Source organism: Bufo bufo, chromosome 2 (assembly GCF_905171765.1).
Source record: "Bufo bufo chromosome 2, aBufBuf1.1, whole genome shotgun sequence".
Lineage (NCBI taxonomy): Eukaryota > Metazoa > Chordata > Amphibia > Anura > Bufonidae > Bufo > Bufo bufo.
The window spans coordinates 418,569,215-418,587,134 of NC_053390.1; the positions used below are offsets into that span (position 1 = coordinate 418,569,215).

Sequence of the window (17,920 nt, forward strand, 5' to 3'; positions counted from 1 at the left end):
AAACACGGATATCGGCTGTGTGCCTTCCGCATTTTGCGGAACAGAATGTTTGGCCCATAATAGAACATAATTCGGACAAGAATAAGATACGTTCTATATTTTTGTGGGTGTAATGGAACTGACAAACGGATGCGGACAGGATATGGTGTGCTGTCCGCATCTTTTGCAGCGCCATTGAAGTGAATGAGTCTGCACAAAATGTGGATAGGATGTGGACGAAAACAACTGTCGTGTGTGTGCATTAGCCCTATTAGAAAAATACTAAAGTTTATTGCTTCCAAATAAGTAACACTATAGTCTATGGGAGTGCATCAAAAATGCAGGAAGGAATAATGCACATGTAAATCCAGATGATTACTGAAGCAATACTGATGGCAATACAGTGGCATCCGTTCACCATAGAGTTCTATTGTAAAAAATAAATAAAGATATATATATATATAGTAAAGCAAAGACTCCAGCATATAATGTAGTAAGATGGTTATTTTATTGTTTTGAGGTTACTGCGGCTTTGAGTGTAACTTTTTTTTTAAACGTTACACTCAAAGCCGCAGTAACCTCAAAACAGTAAAATAACCATCTTACTACATTATATGCTGGAGTCTTTGCTTTACTGACAATTGGGATGGGAACCCTACTCCAAGCAAGAACAACAGAGTGCGACAAGGTTCAAACAGGATATATATATATATATATATATGTGTACACGTTGTTTTTTTTACCGGACTGTTCAGGATACAAGAACGTGGTGTGCTACATTTTTGCATCCTTTTTTTTCTAACGTATACATCAAATAGAAAATAAAACGTGATTTGAACCCACACTTAGTTGTAGCGGTGTGGTATGATTTTTGACAGTTTATACACAGCGTGAGTCTCGGTTGCACTCAGGACTGAAGCACAGACAGGAGAGCAGCTTGTATGGGCGTGCAGCAGAGAGGAGGGCTCATTATATGGGGTGGGGGGCGTGGGCTCGCCTGACCCTGAACCAGGAAACACTAGCTGTGCAGCCTGTGTGTGAGAGGTGACAGGAGCAGCTGGATTATCATGAGGCTCCTCACTAGTCTATGGAAGATTAGCAGAATCCCCCTCCAGACTGTGAGTAACCTGCCACACGACACCCATGTAATGCATGCTCCCAGCACCATGAAAGGCCCTAGAGACTGTGCTTACCAGGATCTTACAGCATGAGATGTTTGTGAGGCCACAGTAGTATTCCAGTACAGAACATGTAAGTAGTGTTCAGTGAACTTGTGTTTTCAAGTTCGGCGTACAAGGTTCGGGTTATCTAAGAATTCCGTTATGGATTCCGCTACCATGGACCATAACTTATGGTCTGTGGTAGCAGAATCCATAATGAAATTCTTAGAAAACCCGAACCTTGGACGCCAAACTTGAAAATAGAAGTTCGCTCATCCCTAGGAGTGTGCTATCCCATTCATACAAGGGCTTACTGTGGAGTGGCACTTTATGATGTACTGATTAAACAAGTTCAGTAAAATTCCTTTAGGCCTCGTTCACACATCAGTGGAGCACGTTTACTAAGGTACTTGGTACTATTTTAGGTGTAAAATAGCCACAAGTCTCCTTTTTTAACAGGCTGTTCGACAATATTTTGTGTGGCGGGATGGGGCCATGTCAGGGATGTAAACAAGCGTCAATGTTAGAAAGAAACGATGCCAGCCCCTGTTTTTACAATAAGCGCAAGGATTGCCACAGATGCACCTAATTTATGACGAGGTGCATGCCTTGTCATTAGGCCTCCTGCACACGAACGTGTGCGCTCCGGGGCCGTATTGCAGACCGCATTTGCGGATCCGCAATACACGGGCACCGTTCCCTGTGCATTCTGCATCACAGATGCGGACTCCTTCACTTCAATGGATCCACAAATCCGGAGATGCGGAACGGAAGCACGGAACGGAACCCTACAGGAGCACTACGGAGTGCTTCCGTGGAGTTTCGTCCCGTATTTCCGTTCCACAAAAAGATAGAACATGTCCTATCTTTTTGCGGAACGGCCGGATCGCAGACCCATTAAAGTGAATTGGTCCGCAATCCGCTGTGGCTGCCCCACAGATGGTGTTGCAGCACGACCACGGGGCGCACACGTTGGTGTGCTCGAGGCCTAAATTAGATGAATCTAAGGCCTCTTTCACACGAGCGATCTGTTCAGGAAAAAACTGATGGTTTTGCATGCAAGTTCAGTCAGTTTTGTTGGCAATTGCATATAGTGTTTTTTTTTTCTGCGAGGGTGCATTCAGTTTTTTATGTGTTTTTACGTTCATGAAAAAAATCTAAGAACTACAAACTACATCTCCTAGCAACCATCGGTGAAAAACGCATTGGGGAAGATTTGTCAAAATTGGCGTAAATAAAAAGCTTAGTTGCCTATAGCAACCAATCAGATCACACCTTTCATTTTCCAACAGAGCTCTGAAAAATGTAACGTGGAATCTGATTGGTTGCTTTGGGTAACTAAACCAGATTTCCTTTCCACCAGTTTTGATAAATCTCCCCCATTGCATCCCAATGCAATACGTTTTTCATGCAAGCCCCATTCAGTTCTATGGAACCAGAGCTGCGTGAAAAAGTCAGTGCGGGTGCTATGCGTTCACTTCAGGCATGGCACCCGGACGGAAATCTCGATTGTGTAAAAGAGGCGTAAGGGCAGTGCAAGGGGGAAACTAAGACTGGCGTAAAAAGCTGGTCTTAGTAATGTGCCCCAGTGCGTTGTCAGTGATTTTCCATCAGTGATTTTGAGCCAAAACCAGTTGCGGCTCTAAACACAGAACAGGTGCTGATCTCTCCCTTAGGCCTCATGCACACGACCGTTTTTTTGGTCCGCATACGAGCCGCAGTTTTTGCGGCTTGGATGTGGACCCATTCAATTCAACGGGCCGCAAAAGATGCGGACAGCACTCCGTGTGCTGTCCGCATCCGTTGCTCCGTTCCGTGGTCCACAAAAAAAATATAACTTGTCCTATTCTTGTCCGTTTTGCGGACAAGAATAGGCAGTTATATCCATGGCTGTCCGTGCCGTTCCGCATATTGCAGAACACACACGGACGCCATCCGTGTTTTGCGGATCCGCAATTTGCGGACTGCAAAACACACAACAGTCGTGTGCATGAGGCCTTACCGATAGAAAACACTGACGTGTGAATAAGGCTTAATACAATACCAGCAAAGTGAATGAGATTTGACAGATCTCACGTACACTTAGATTTTTTTTCTTCCGTGGAGAAATTGACCACCTGTGCGTATTTTGAAATCCATAGCATGTCAATTGTGTGTGCGATTCCTCACCTTATAAATAGTGGTTTTTCCCATAGGCTTCAATGGTGTTGTTTAGGCTTCAGCAAATAGAGCTTCGGATCAGAGATCTGAAGTCGTTTGGTTCAAACACCGGTTGTAATGCTGTCAGAGACCGGTTTCCGTCCATCATTAAAATGTATTGCATACAGGTAGGCAAACGTCGTTTCAGACGAAGTCGCACAAGACCTTGGTGAATTAATTCGGTATTCATTTTTGCATCTTTAAAAACATTTAAAATTAGGAATCTGATGTCGGCTTTGGTACCGAGGTAACAGCCAGTACCAAACCAGACTTCATATACCTAATTTGAAATGTTTTTAAAGTTAGACAAATGAATGCCGAATTAATTCACCAGTCTCACGTGACTTTGGGTGAAACAACGTTTGCCTACATGTAGTCAATACATTTTAAGGCCTCTTGCACACGACCGTATGGCTTTTTCAGTGTTTTGCGGTCCGTTTTAAACTGATAAATTTTTCAGTTTTTTGTTTCAGTAGTGTTTCCGTTCCGCTTCCGTTCTGTTTTGCCTTTGCGTTTGTCTGTTTGATTTCCGTTTTTTGCGGATTGCAAACGGAAACAGAAGCATGGCATATACAGTATACAGTAATTACATAGAAAAATTGGGCTGGGCATAACATTTTCAATAGATGTTTCTGCAAAAATGGAACGGATAAGGAAGACATACGGATGCATTGCATATTCGTTCCGTTTTTTTTTTACAGCCCCATTGACTTGAATGGAGCCATGGAACGTGATTTGCAGGCAATAATAGGACATGTTCTATCTTTGAACGAAAAAATGGAAATACGCAAACGGAATGCATACGGAGTACATTTGTTTGTTTTTTTGCGGACCCATTGAAATGAATGGTTCCGTATACGTGTGCATGAGGCCTTAATTTGAAAAAAATTAAATTTAAATAAGATGTGTCAAATTTATTAAGAGGCATAGAGCTCTTATATTTAGCACATCTTTTTGGCAACCCCTTGCGCAATTAAAGCCGAACTGTGAGCTGGAGTAACTGTCTGCTAGGTCTGGCCCAAAGACTCCGCAGTCTCCTCCCTGATGGCAGCAGTCTGAAAAAGCTACAGTATGCAGCAGATGAGTAGAATCACTAGCCATAGCGATGACTTTCCTAGTGAGACGAGTACTATATATCTCTTGAAGCTAGGGGAAAGAGATGCTGGCAGTCTTCTCAGCCGCTCTCACAATGCGCTGGAGAGTCTTACGGCAAGATGTTGTATAGGCGCCGTACTTCAACTGGGGTTGGGGGCTCTAGCATTTTGTTAGCTTGTGGAAAAAATAGAGGCACTCGTGGGTCTTCTTGGCCAGTGACACTGTGGTTTTTCCTCCAGGACTGGTGCCCTGAAACGTGCACTCCCAGGAACTTGGTAATCGGGGTAAAGGTGACCAAAAACCCAATGGTCACTGGCTGAGCTCCAAAGATTCTGTGTGCAGATTGGAGAACTTTCCAGAAGGTCAACAATCACTACAGCACTCCACCAATCTGGGCTTTGTGGCAGAATGGCCAGAAAAAAAGTTCTCCTCAGTAAAAGATACATAAAAGTTCACCTGGAGTTTGCAAAAAAGTACACGGGTGCAGGTTTTAAAAACAGAAAACCCATGCGTTTTTTGTGTAGATTTCTGTGCGTTTCTGCATAAAAAAAACGGCATGTATTATTTGTAGTTTTTGGTACAGTTTTTATGCGGATTTTCTGCAGATCTCACCCTTGCATTGAAAAGGGCAAAATCTGCACAGCAGGTCAATTTCCACATGTAAAAAAGCTAAATGTACATGAGATTTGTGTAAATTTCATTCACTTTGCTGGTACTATATTATATCGCGTTTTTTCTGCACAAGCATCTGAAATGTGTGCAGGTAGCCTTAAAGGGTTTCTATCACTTCATATGACATAATTAGCTGTCAGACACTAGCGATCTGCTAGTGTCTGCTCTGGCCAACCATCCTACTATAATCACTTGTGGGGCAGCGGTTTTGCTAAAAAACTAACTTTTATAAATATGCTAATGAGCCTCTAGGTGCTATGTGGGCGTCATTAGCACCTAGAGGCTCCGTCTACCTTCATACACAGCGGCCGCCCAGCACGTCCCTCCAGCCCGCCCATGTCCTCCTCCGTGTGACGCAGCGGCCGAATTCTCGCGCATGCGCCGTGCGCGGCTGTATTCGGCGCATTAGAGATGTCTGAGCTCGGAGCGGTCAGACATTCAATGCGCATGCGCGGCTGTATTCGGCGCATGCGCATTGAATGTCTGACCGCTCCGAGCTCAGACATCTCTAATGCGCCGAATACAGCCGCGCACGGCGCATGCGCGAGAATTCGGCCGCTGCGTCACACGGAGGAGGACATGGGCGGGCTGGAGGGACGTGCTGGGCGGCCGCTGTGTATGAAGGTAGACGGAGCCTCTAGGTGCTAATGACGCCCACATAGCACCTAGAGGCTCATTAGCATATTTATAAAAGTTAGTTTTTTAGCAAAACCGCTGCCCCACAAGTGATTATAGTAGGATGGTTGGCCAGAGCAGACACTAGCAGATCACTAGTGTCTGCCAGCTAATTATGTCATATGAAGTGATAGAAACCCTTTAAAGGGTTTCTGTCACCCCATTAAACCGTTTTTTTTTTTTTTTTTCTTTAATAATAATCCCTATAGTGCGATCTCATGATACATAATCAAATTAATAATTTTGGTTCAGTAGATTTTGCTAAAAAACGATTTTTAAAATATGCTAATTACCTTGCTACCAGCAAGTAGGGCGGCTACTTGCTGGTAGCAGCCGCATCCTCCGATGGTAATGACGCCCCCTCGGCATGCTGATTGACAGGGCCAGGGAAGGTAATCCTTCTCTGCTGGCACTGTTAGAATTTGAAATGTCGCGCCTGCGCCGTACCTGGCTTCAAATCGGCGCAGGCGCACTGAGAGGCGGCCGCTCTGCTCGACCGCTCCATCCTCAATGCGCCTGCGTCGATGACGTCATCGCATACACCCGGAAGAGAAGACGCCGGCGTCTTCTCTTCCGGGTGTATGCGATGACGTCATCGACGCAGGCGCATTGAGGATGGAGCGGTCGAGCAGAGCGGCCGCCTCTCAGTGCGCCTGCGCCGATTTGAAGCCAGGTACGGCGCAGGCGCGACATTTCAAATTCTAACAGCGCCAGCAGAGAAGGATTACCTTCCCTGGCCCTGTCAATCAGCATGCCGAGGGGGCGTCATTACCATCGGAGGATGCGGCTGCTACCAGCAAGTAGCCGCCCTACTTGCTGGTAGCAAGGTAATTAGCATATTTTAAAAATCGTTTTTTAGCAAAATCTACTGAACCAAAATTATTAATTTGATTATGTATCATGAGATCGCACTATAGGGATTATTATTAAAGAAAAAAAAAAAAAAACGTTTTAATGGGGTGACAGAAACCCTTTAACCACCTCCGGACCGCTGTACGCACAGACGCGTCCTGGAGGTGGTTGATTCATTCCTCCTGGACGCGCCGGCGCGTCCTCTCGCGAGACGCGAGATTTCCTGTGAACGCACGCACACAGGAACGGAAGGTAAGAGAGTTGTTCTTCAGCCTGCCAGCGGCGATCGTTCGCTGGCAGGCTGGAGATGTGTTTTTTTTAACCCCTAACAGGTATATTAGACGCTGTTTTGATAACAGCGTCTAATATACCTGCTACCTGGTCCTCTGGTGGTCCCCTTTGTTTGGATCGACCACCAGAGGACACAGGTAGCTCAGTAAAGTAGCACCAAGCACCACTACACTACACTACACCCCACCCCCGTCACTTATTAACCCCTTATTAGCCCCTGATCACCCCATATAGACTCCCTGATCACCCCCCTGTCATTGATTACCCCCCTGTCATTGATCAACCCCCTGTAAAGCTCCATTCAGACGTCCGCATGATTTTTACGGATCCACTGATAGATGGATCGGATCCGCAAAACGCATCCGGACGTCTGAATGAAGCCTTACAGGGGCGTGATCAATGACTGTGGTGATCACCCCATATAGACTCCCTGATCACCCCCCTGTCATTGATTATACCCCTGTCATTGATCACCCCCCTGTAAAGCTCCATTCAGATGTCCGCATGATTTTTACGGATGCACTGATAGATGGATCGGATCCGCAAAACGCATCCGGACGTCTGAATGAAGCCTTACAGGGGCATGATTAATGACTGTGGTGATCACCCCATATAGACTCCCTGATCACCCCCCTGTAAAGCTCCATTCAGATGTCCGCATGATTTTTACGGATGCACTGATGGATGGATCGGATCCGCAAAACGCATCCGGACGTCTGAATGAAGCCTTACAGGGGCATGATCAATGACTGTGGTGATCACCCCATATAGACTCCCTGATCACCCCCCCTGTCATTGATCACCCCCCCTGTCATTGATCACCCCCCCTGTCATTGATCACCCCCCCTGTCATTGATCACCCCCCCTGTCATTGATCACCCCCCCTGTCATTGATCACCCCCCCCCTGTCATTGATCACCCCCCCTGTCATTGATCACCCCCCCTGTCATTGATCACCCCCCTGTCATTGATCACCCCTCTGTAAGGCTCCATTCAGACATTTTTTTGGCCCAAGTTAGCGGAATTATTATTTTTTTTTCTTACAAAGTCTCATATTCCACTAACTTGTGTCAAAAAATTAAATCTCACATGAACTCCCCATACCCCTCACGGAATCCAAATGCGTAAAAATTTTTAGACATTTATATTCCAGACTTCTTCTCACGCTTTAGGGCCCCTAGAATGCCAGGGCAGTATAAATACCCCACATGTGACCCCATTTCGGAAAGAAGACACCCCCAGGTATTCCGTGAGGGGCATATTGAGTCCATGAAAGATTTAAATTTTTGTCCCAAGTTAGCGGAACGGGAGACTTTGTGAGAAAAAAATTTAAAATATCAATTTCCGCTAAATTCTATGAACTCGCCATGCCCCTCATTGAATACCTTGGGGTGTCTTCTTTCCAAAATGGGGTCACATGTGGGGTATTTATACTGCCCTGGCATTCTAGGGGCCCCAAAGTGTGAGAAGAAGTCTGGTATCCAAATGTCTAAAAATGCCCTCCTAAATGGAATTTGGGCACCTTTGCGCATCTAGGCTGCAAAAAAGTGTTACACATCTGGTATCGCCGTACTCAGGAGAAGTTGGGGAATGTGTTTTGGGGTGTCATTTTACATATACCCAAGCTGGGTGAGAGAAATATCTTGGTCAAATGCCAACTTTGTATAAAAAAATGGGAAAAGTTGTCTTTTGCCAAGATATTTCTCTCACCCAGCAAGGGTATATGTAAAATGACACCCCAAAACACATTCCCCAACTTCTCCTGAATACGGCGATACCACATGTGTGACACTTTTTTGCAGCCTAGGTGGGCAAAGGAGCCCATATTCCAAAGAGCACCTTTAGGATTTCACAGGTCATTTACCTACTTACCACACATTAGGGCCCCTGGAAAATGCCAGGGCAGTATAACTACCCCACAAGTGACCCCATTTTGGAAAGAAGACACCCCAAGGTATTCCGTGAGGGGCATGGCGAGTTCCTAGAATTTTTTATTTTTTGTCACAAGTTAGTGGAAAATGCTGATATTTTTTTTTTTTTTTTTTCATACAAAGTCTCATATTCCACTAACTTGTGACAAAAAATAAAAAATTCTAGGAACTTGCCATGCCCCTCACGGAATACCTTGGGGTGTCTTCTTTCCAAAATGGGGTCACTTGTGGGGTAGTTATACTGCCCTGGCATTCTAGGTGCCCAAATGTGTGGTAAGGAGTTTGAAATCAAATTCTGTAAAAAATGACCTGTGAAATCCGAAAGGTGCTCTTTGGAATATGGGCCCCTTTGCCCACCTAGGCTGCAAAAAAGTGTCACACATCTGGTATCTCCGTACTCAGGAGAAGTTGGGGAATGTGTTTTGGGGTGTCATTTTACATATACCCATGCTGGGTGAGAGAAATATCTTGGCAAAAGACAACTTTTCCCATTTTTTTTATACAAAGTTGGCATTTGACCAAGATATTTATCTCACCCAGCATGGGTATATGTAAAAAGACACCCCAAAACACATTCCTCAACTTCTCCTGAATACAGAGATACCAGATGTGTGACACTTTTTTGCAGCCTAGGTGGGCAAAGGGGCCCATATTCCAAAGAGCACCTTTCGGATTTCACAGGTCATTTTTTACAGAATTAGATTTCAAACTCCTTACCACACATTTGGGCCCCTAGAATGCCAGGGCAGTATAACCACCCCACAAGTGACCCCATTTTGGAAAGAAGAGACCCCAAGGTATTTCGTGATGGGCATAGTGAGTTCATAGAAGTTTTTATTTTTTGTCACAAGTTAGTGGAATATGAGACTTTGTAAGAAAAAAAAAAAAAAAAATAAATCATCATTTTCCGCTAACTTGTGACAAAAAATAAAAAGTTCTATGAACTCACTATGCCCATCAGCGAATACCTTAGGGTGTGTACTTTCCGAAATGGGGTCATTTGTGGGGTGTTTGTACTGTCTGGGCATTGTAGAACCTCAGGAAACATGACAGGTGCTCAGAAAGTCAGAGCTGCTTCAAAAAGCGGAAATTCACATTTTTGTACCATAGTTTGTAAACGCTATAACTTTTACCCAAACCATTTTTTTTTTACCCAAACATTTTTTTTTTATCAAAGACATGTAGAACAATAAATTTAGAGCAAAATTTATATATGGATGTCGTTTTTTTTTGCAAAATTTTACAACTGAAAGTGAAAAATGTCATTTTTTTGCAAAAAAAATCGTTAAATTTCGATTAATAACAAAAAAAGTAAAAATGTCAGCAGCAATGAAATACCACCAAATGAAAGCTCTATTAGTGAGAAGAAAAGGAGGTAAAATTCATTTGGGTGGTAAGTTGCATGACCGAGCAATAAACGGTGAAAGTAGTGTAGGTCAGAAGTGTAAAAAGTGGCCTGGTCTTTCAGGGTGTTTAAGCACTGGGGGCTGAGGTGGTTAAGGATCCTCAGACTGTGAGAAACAAGAATCTCTGGTCTGATGAAACCAGATTTCTGATTGAACTTTTTGGCCTCAATTCTAAGGGTCATGTCTGGAAGAACTGCTCATCACCTGTCCAATACCACCCCTTCACTGTAGGGGTGGTATTGGACAGGTAATGAGCAGTTCTTCCAGACATGACACGGATTGAGGAAAAGCTAAATGAAGCAAAGTACAGAAATATTCTTAATGGAAACATGATCCAGATTCCTCTGGACCGATTGTTTACCCTCCAACAAGAAAATAACCCTAGGCACACAGCCAAGACAGCACAGGAGTGGCTTAAAGACAACTCTGTCAATGTTCTTGAGTGACCCAGCCAGAGCCCTAAATTGAACCCAATCAAACATCTTTGGAGAGACCTAAAAATGGCTGTCCACCAATGGTCCCCATCCAACCTGACAGACCTTGGAGCAGATCTGTAGGGAAGAATGGCAGAAAATCCCCAAGTTTAGATGTGCAAACCTTGTGGCATTATACCCAAGAAGACTGGAGGCTGTAATTGACTGCGAAAGGTGCTTTACATAAGTACTGAGTGCACACTGGTGCAGGTTTACAAATGGAAAATCTGCACAGGTTTTTGTGCATTTCTGCACCAAAAATCGTACATATTTTTGGTGGGGATTTGATGCAGTTTTCATTCCAAAGGGTGAAATCCTCACAAAGAATTGACATTTGGATTTCAAAATCTGCACGACAGGTCAATTTCAACAATATTTTAGTTTTTACTTTTTAACAAATTAGCAAACATTTCAAATATTCTGTTTTCACTTTCTTATTTTGGGGTATTGGGTGCAGCCTGATGGGGGGGGAAATAATTTTTTCAAATACAATGACATAAATTTTAATTTTAGCAAAGGCTGCAGCATAACAAAATGTGAAACAAGTGAAAGGGTCTGACCAGGGGCGTAGCTAGAAATGCATGGGCCCCATAGCAAAAAAAAATTATGGCCCCCCCCCCCCCCCCATAACAGTGTCCCTGACAGTGTCTGACCCCCAACAGGTGGGTGGAGGCCGGCAACTATTGTAAGACCGCCCCCGCGTTCCTTATGTAAGTGAGCTTAAAGGGAACCTGTCACCAAAAAATCACTTATTAAGCTGTTAATAGTACCTTATAGTGCTGCATAGTAGTTTCCTAATGCACTTTTTCTTCGTTTAGCCGTATCTAGCCTCCTTGAGAAATCAATGTTTTATTCAGTCGCTGCCCCGTGCTTCAAGTCAGGTTTGAAGTCAAGGGGGCAGCGGCCTAGGCGTCTCCAATCCTGCTCTCCCCGCCGCCTTTATTGACACGCCGGATCTCAGTGCCGGGACCGCGCTCCCAGCCCGCATGCGCAGTAAAGGGCTGCTGTAGCGCGATCCCGGCTCCGGCTCGTACACTCAGCCGGCTTCAGTTTCGCTACTGCGCATGCGCCCGCCAGCCTTACATACTAGCACAGTTACAGAAGATGCTGGACGCATGCACTGTAGAGAAACTGAAGCCGGCTGAGTGTACGAGCCGGAGCCGGGATCGCGCTACAGCAGCCCTTTACTGCGCATGCGGGCTGGGAGCGCGGTCCCGGCACTGAGATCCGGCGTGTCAATAAAGGCGGCGGGGAGAGCAGGATTGGAGACGCCTAGGCCGCTGCCCCCTTGACTTCAAGCCTGACTTGAAGCACGGGGCAGCGACTGAATAAAACATTGATTTCTCAAGGAGGCTAAATGCGGCTAAACTAAGAAAAAGTGCATTAGGAAACTACTATGCAGCACTATAAGGTACTACATACTAGTACATACTTTGCACAAGTTTATTATTTACAACTTAAAGGGATCCTGTCACCAAAAAAAATCGCTTATTAAGCTGTTAATAGTATTAACAGCTTAATAAGCGATTTTTTTGGTGATGGGTTCCCTTTAAGTTGTAAATAATAAACGTGTGCAAAGTATGTACTAGTATGTATACTACTATCTAATAATCCTTATCTATCACTTGACACTTCACTAACTTACTGGGGACAGTCAGGACTCCTCTCCACTCCAGACTTTTTATTTTTACTGTGGCAGACTGCTGGCAGTGCACAAAAGAAGATCAGAATCCATTCACTTCTGGCCTACTGGGCATGGGCAGTTAGGCACACTGGGCACGGGCGGGCAGGCAGGCTCCCGCTCTTCACATTCAAAATAGGCAGCCGGCGGCAGCGTAACGTGACGTCATTCACTTTAGAAGCAGGCGCGTGACGTCGGACGTCGGAGTGAGTGACGTTACGACGCCGGCCGCCGGGAGACTGAGACAAGGAGGCGGAGCAGTGGGGGTGGAGTCTGGACTGGATGGATTACACTACAGATGAGACCAGCATCCAGCAGTATGTAGTATGTCACACTGACATGATGAAGCAGCTGTGCGGTCGGACACCAGTGCGGGGCGCCTGGCAGTGAAGGAGGCGGAGCACAGGGGTGTGATTAGGGTGTGCCCAGGCACTCCCCATGTGCACGCCCCCATTCCGGCCCTCTCCACCGCCTACCTCATCTTCTGCTCATGCGGCAGTGCGCCCAGGGCCCGCCTGCTCCAGTCCTGAGTCCTGACTTGACATGGCTTCCCCCCAGCCAGGCCCGAGCCGCGGACCGCCCACTACACTGGGTGGGCGGTCGGGCCTGGCTGCCAGTGCCTGTGTGTGTTAATAAAAAAAATAAAAAAATTATGCGGTCCGGACGGGCCCCCAGTGGCGTAGGGCCCCATAGCCACTGCTATGGTTGCTATGGCGATCCCTACGCCACTGGGTCTGACGACTTTCCAAATGCACTGTATATTCCCCCTATATGTGAAACCACCCTAAGGGCTCCTACACAGACCAATTTGAACTGTAGTTTTGTTTTTTTATTTTTTTTATTAGCAAAAATTGCAATATTAGAAAATGTCAATAAATACACAAAAGTGCTGAAAAATGCCACAAAATAGCTGTGTGTAGTTTCAACCTCAGGAATAAGGTTCTATTCACACATCAGTAATGAAAAATTGGCCATTAAAAATGGTAAAACTATCCATTTTTTACATCTGCCTTTCTGACAAATGGCTGTTCAAACTACTCCCTTGACTTGTATGGGGACTGGTGGACAGTGAAAACAGACAAAATAGGATATGTCCTGGGTCCTTGTCCTTGTCACTGCCCGTCACATGGTTTAATCACATGACTGCTTTATTACCAATCCACGGCAGTATACTCTTCTGAGCACCCGTTGGATCAAACTACTGATTTGTACTTCATTCAATTATATTCTTGCCCATTCTGGGCTTTGAAGTCAAGGAGGCGGTCCTATCAGTGATTGACAGCTATATGTGGATGCACAGTCATAGATGGTGGGTTGTCGGTAAACGGCTTGACTTCAAAGCCCAGAATGAGCAGGAGATTAAATGAATAAAGTACAGTTATACTGCATCTTTTCCCATAAACCTATATAACAGTCTGCTCAGCTCCTCCTGCTCTATAACAGCTGTCTGTAGCTTACAATGCATTTTCATGGTGACAGGTTCCTTTTTAAAGGGAGTCTGGGAAAAGGAAATTCACTGTTAAACCAGGAGCAGCTCTCCCCCTCTCATTCCTGATTGACAGGGCCATGTTCCTGCATAGTCCTTTCTAATGGCCCTGTCAATCAAGAAGGAGACCAAGAAGAGGAGCAGATGGATTGATCGGGTCCCACCGTTGGGTGATAGGCAGGCAGGCACAAAACCTCGACTGGCCATCCATTGTTGCAATGAAGAAGGAGATGGAGGGGCTGCCAGAGGAAGGCAGAGGCGCAAGGGTGCTCAGAGTGGCTTGGGCCTGCCCTCTGTGCACTTAACAGCTCATTTGCATATAGATTGAATGTACTTTTGCTCCAGAATGAAGCATCGGATTGCTAAGTGAAAGGTATCAATATCAATACAATTAGAAAATATGCTTTGTGTTTTCAGAACTTGCCGGGAAATGTTTCCTATGGAATATGGAGGTCATCTGGACTTATTTCAGGAGGACGCTATAGATATGGAACACAGTCTGACGGACCTAGATCTGTCAGTCGCTATCCTGTACCATACAAAAAAGACTTGCCCTATGATATGGTGGAAATAATGGAAGAGGTAGAGAGAAAGGTAATTATACTTAGAAGCAATGTGTATTTACAGGAAGGAACCTGTCTCTTATTAAAGAAGTACTTTATCATATACCGTGCAAGGGAATTCTGAATTCATAGACATGAGCCTTATCTCTTGGTCGGTACAAAGAACATCTCTCACTCTAGAGTACCCGTCCTCATTGACTTGACTGGGGACTGTGGTATGTTCACTGGTCTGTGATGGGGCTGCAGAGAACGTGAACACATGTTGCCAGGGTTTCTCCACATATAACTACTGACTGCTGGTGACCCCAGCAGGGGGATAATTTGTGACCAGCTTATTCTGAAGAGGCTCTCCTCACAATAATCTGTCTTCCACACTTTTAACAGAACAAAGTACAACTTAAATACTGTATTGAATTCTGTCCCCTTTCCACGAGTCGTTTCAATATAGGGGGACACATGGGTTAGTCACCAGAGGCTGGACAAGAATTTGCGGTGTAGCATGTGGTGGTGTGTTTTTTTTTTTTTTTTACACTTTATGCCCTCCCCTTTCCGCATTAGGTCATACATAATCTTTGGGGGGCATTTATACCACTTTTTTTTATTGCTGTTTTCTCTTGTAACTGAGGCTGACAATATTAGCGCCAGGAATACAGTTTCTACAGCCTTTACCAAGGCTGTTGAGCCTTACTGCATAGCTGATCTGAGTCTGCTAAGACTCAGCAGCTCATGCAGACTCTCAACCCCCTGTAATCACATGACCAATATAAATGGAGCAGGAAGCGACATTGTGTATAGCGCAATGGAGAAGACAGTTACGGTAAGAAATCGTCCCTGCCTTCTCTATGGGAAGCCTGGCTGTGACTGACAGCAGGATCCCTGCTCCGATGGCTGCATGATTACCATGCACTTGCTAATTCTGCATGGATGATCAGGAATGTTCTTGTAGAATTAGGCTGGGTTCACACGAGCGTGTCCGGATGCGTCCCGATGTGTTGCGGCAAACCCACGCGAGTAGGAATGCAATTGCAGTCAGTTTTGACTGCGATTGCATTCCGATGTTCAGTTTTTATCGCGCGGGTGCAATGTTTTTTGCATGCGCGTGATAAAAAACCGACTGTGGTACCCAGACCCGAACCCGGACTTCTTCACAGAAGTTCGGGCTTGGGATCGGTGTTCTGTAGATTGTATTATTTCCCCTTATAACATGGTTATAAGGGAAAATAATAGCATTCTGAATACAGAATGCATAGTAGGTGATCAATTGAGGGTTAAAAAAACCCTAAAAAATTAACTCGCCTCCTCCGCGTAGTTCCCGGTCTCTTCTTTAATGATGAGCTGTCGGCTAAAGGACCTTTGGTGACGTCAGATCACATGCTCCAATCACATGGTACATCACCACGGTGATGGACCATGTGATTGGAGCATGTGATCTGACGTCACCAAAGGTCCTTTAGCCGACAGCTCATCAGAAGAGACCGGGAACTACGCGATCAAGAGGAGAAGGTGAGTTAATTTGTTTATTTTTTTTTAACCCCTCCAGCGCTAGTTTACTATGCATTCTGTATTCAGAATGCTATTATTTTCCCTTATAACCATGTTATAAGGGAAAATAATATAGTGAATAGACTGTCACCTAGCAACCATGCGTGAAAATCGCACCGCATCCGCACTTGCTTGCGGATGCTTGCGATTTTCACGCAACCCCATTCACTTCTATGGGGCCTGCGTTGCGTGAAAAACGCAGAATATAGAGCATGCTGCAAATTTTCACGCAACGCACAAGTGATGCGTGAAAATCATCGCTCATCTGAACAGCCCCATTGAAATGAATGGGTCCGGATTCAGTGCGGGTGCAATGCGTTCACCTACCGAATTGCACCCGCGCGGAAATCTCGCCCGTGTGAACGCAGCCTTACGCTGAGCGCATAGATGTTTCAAGTCTATGGGTGGTTGGCAAGTGGTTAATAATGAACCATAAAATCAATACAAGGTAAGTACAGGGTAGCCCTCGAAAAAGTACCCCGCCTCCTGTGATAGTATAAACAAGCAACTGGATTATTTAAAAAAATAAATGTATTACCCAGAAGTCACAAAAGATGCTGAAAGTGGTCCCCGTTCACGTCCATGCATCTTTGGGCAGGTCGGATTATGTTGGCTGAAACTACTTGTGATGCTGCAGATAGTGTTTGTGATGTTCTCCTTGAGTTCCTTCAGGGGATTTGGATTGTTAGGGGACACTTTCTGTTTTACATTTCCCCACAGATAAAAATCTCATGTGGACAGTTCTGGAGAACGTGGTGGCCATTACCCCTTACTCACAGTTCGCTCCTCCGTAAACAGTTCATGAACCTGCGCAAGTGATATCTGTGAAGTGTGGCATGTTACCCCATCTTGTTGAAAAAGGCAGGGCATTTTATCTTTTGCAGCATCGCTGTTGAAGAGCTGCAAACAGTATCAGCCAACATAATCCGACATGCCCAAAGATGCATAGACCTGAACGGGGACCACTTTCAGCATCTTTTATGCCTTGTGGGTAATTTAAAAAAAAAATAGTCCACTTGCTCGTTCATCTTGTCATAAAGTGCTGCGGAATATGTTGGCCCTTTATAAATAAAGATTATTCTTATTATACTATCGCTTATATGGATTATTTACACATCTGTTCTTCTCTTCAGGGTGGCTTTTTACCAAATATTTTCAAAGTTATGGCACACCGGCCCAATGAGTTCAGAGCATTTTTTGCTTATTATGACATCATCATGAACAAGGAAAGTGGTAAATACATTTTTACTGTCCTTCTATGTCAGGGCATATACACGGAAATATTTACTGTAAACTAGCTGAAAATAAGTGAGTTTACTGAATGGTGCTGTGTGTGAGCAGGCATAGGAATTGGACTGAGTGAACATTTCTGTGAAGCACACAGAATACAGTGTAGCTTCCTTATTTGTTTCTTTTATTTGACTATTTTATATAAAAAAATAAAGGGAACATAATAACACATCCTAGATCTGAATTAATTAAATATTCTTCTGAAATACTTTGTTCTTTACATAGTTGAGTGTGCTGACAACAAAATCACACAAAAATTAAAAATGGAAATCAAATTTTTCAACCCATGGAGGTCTGGATTTGGAGTCACACTCAAAATGAAAGTGGAAAAACACACTACAGGCTGATCCAACTTTGATGTAATGTCCTTAAAACAAGTCAAAATGAGGCTCAGTAGTGTGTGTGGCCTCCACGTGCCTGTATGACCTCCCTACAACGCCTGTGCATGCTCCTGATGAGGTGGCGGAAGGTTTCCTGAGGGATCTCCTCCCAGACCTGGACTAAAGCATCTGCCAACTCCTGGACAGTCTGTGGTGCAACGTGACGTTGGTGGATAGAGCGAGACATGATGTCCCAGATGTGCTCAATTGGATTCAGGTCTGGGGAACGGGCTGGCCAGTCCATA

At 44.8% G+C, this 17,920-nt stretch overlaps 1 protein-coding gene across 1 annotated transcript in view; it reads left to right on the forward strand.

Moving 5' to 3' along the window:
- Positions 1–968: 968 nt before the first annotated feature.
- LOC120989312 overlaps positions 969–17,920 on the forward strand; it is a 28,471-nt gene continuing 11,519 nt past the window's right edge. Inside the window, exons 1-3 of the mRNA XM_040417336.1 lie at positions 969–1,097; positions 14,318–14,494; positions 17,139–17,238. Coding sequence (XP_040273270.1) covers positions 1,047–1,097; positions 14,318–14,494; positions 17,139–17,238 — 328 coding nt within the window. The 5' untranslated portion in view covers positions 969–1,046. The remainder of the gene's footprint in view (positions 1,098–14,317; positions 14,495–17,138; positions 17,239–17,920) is intronic.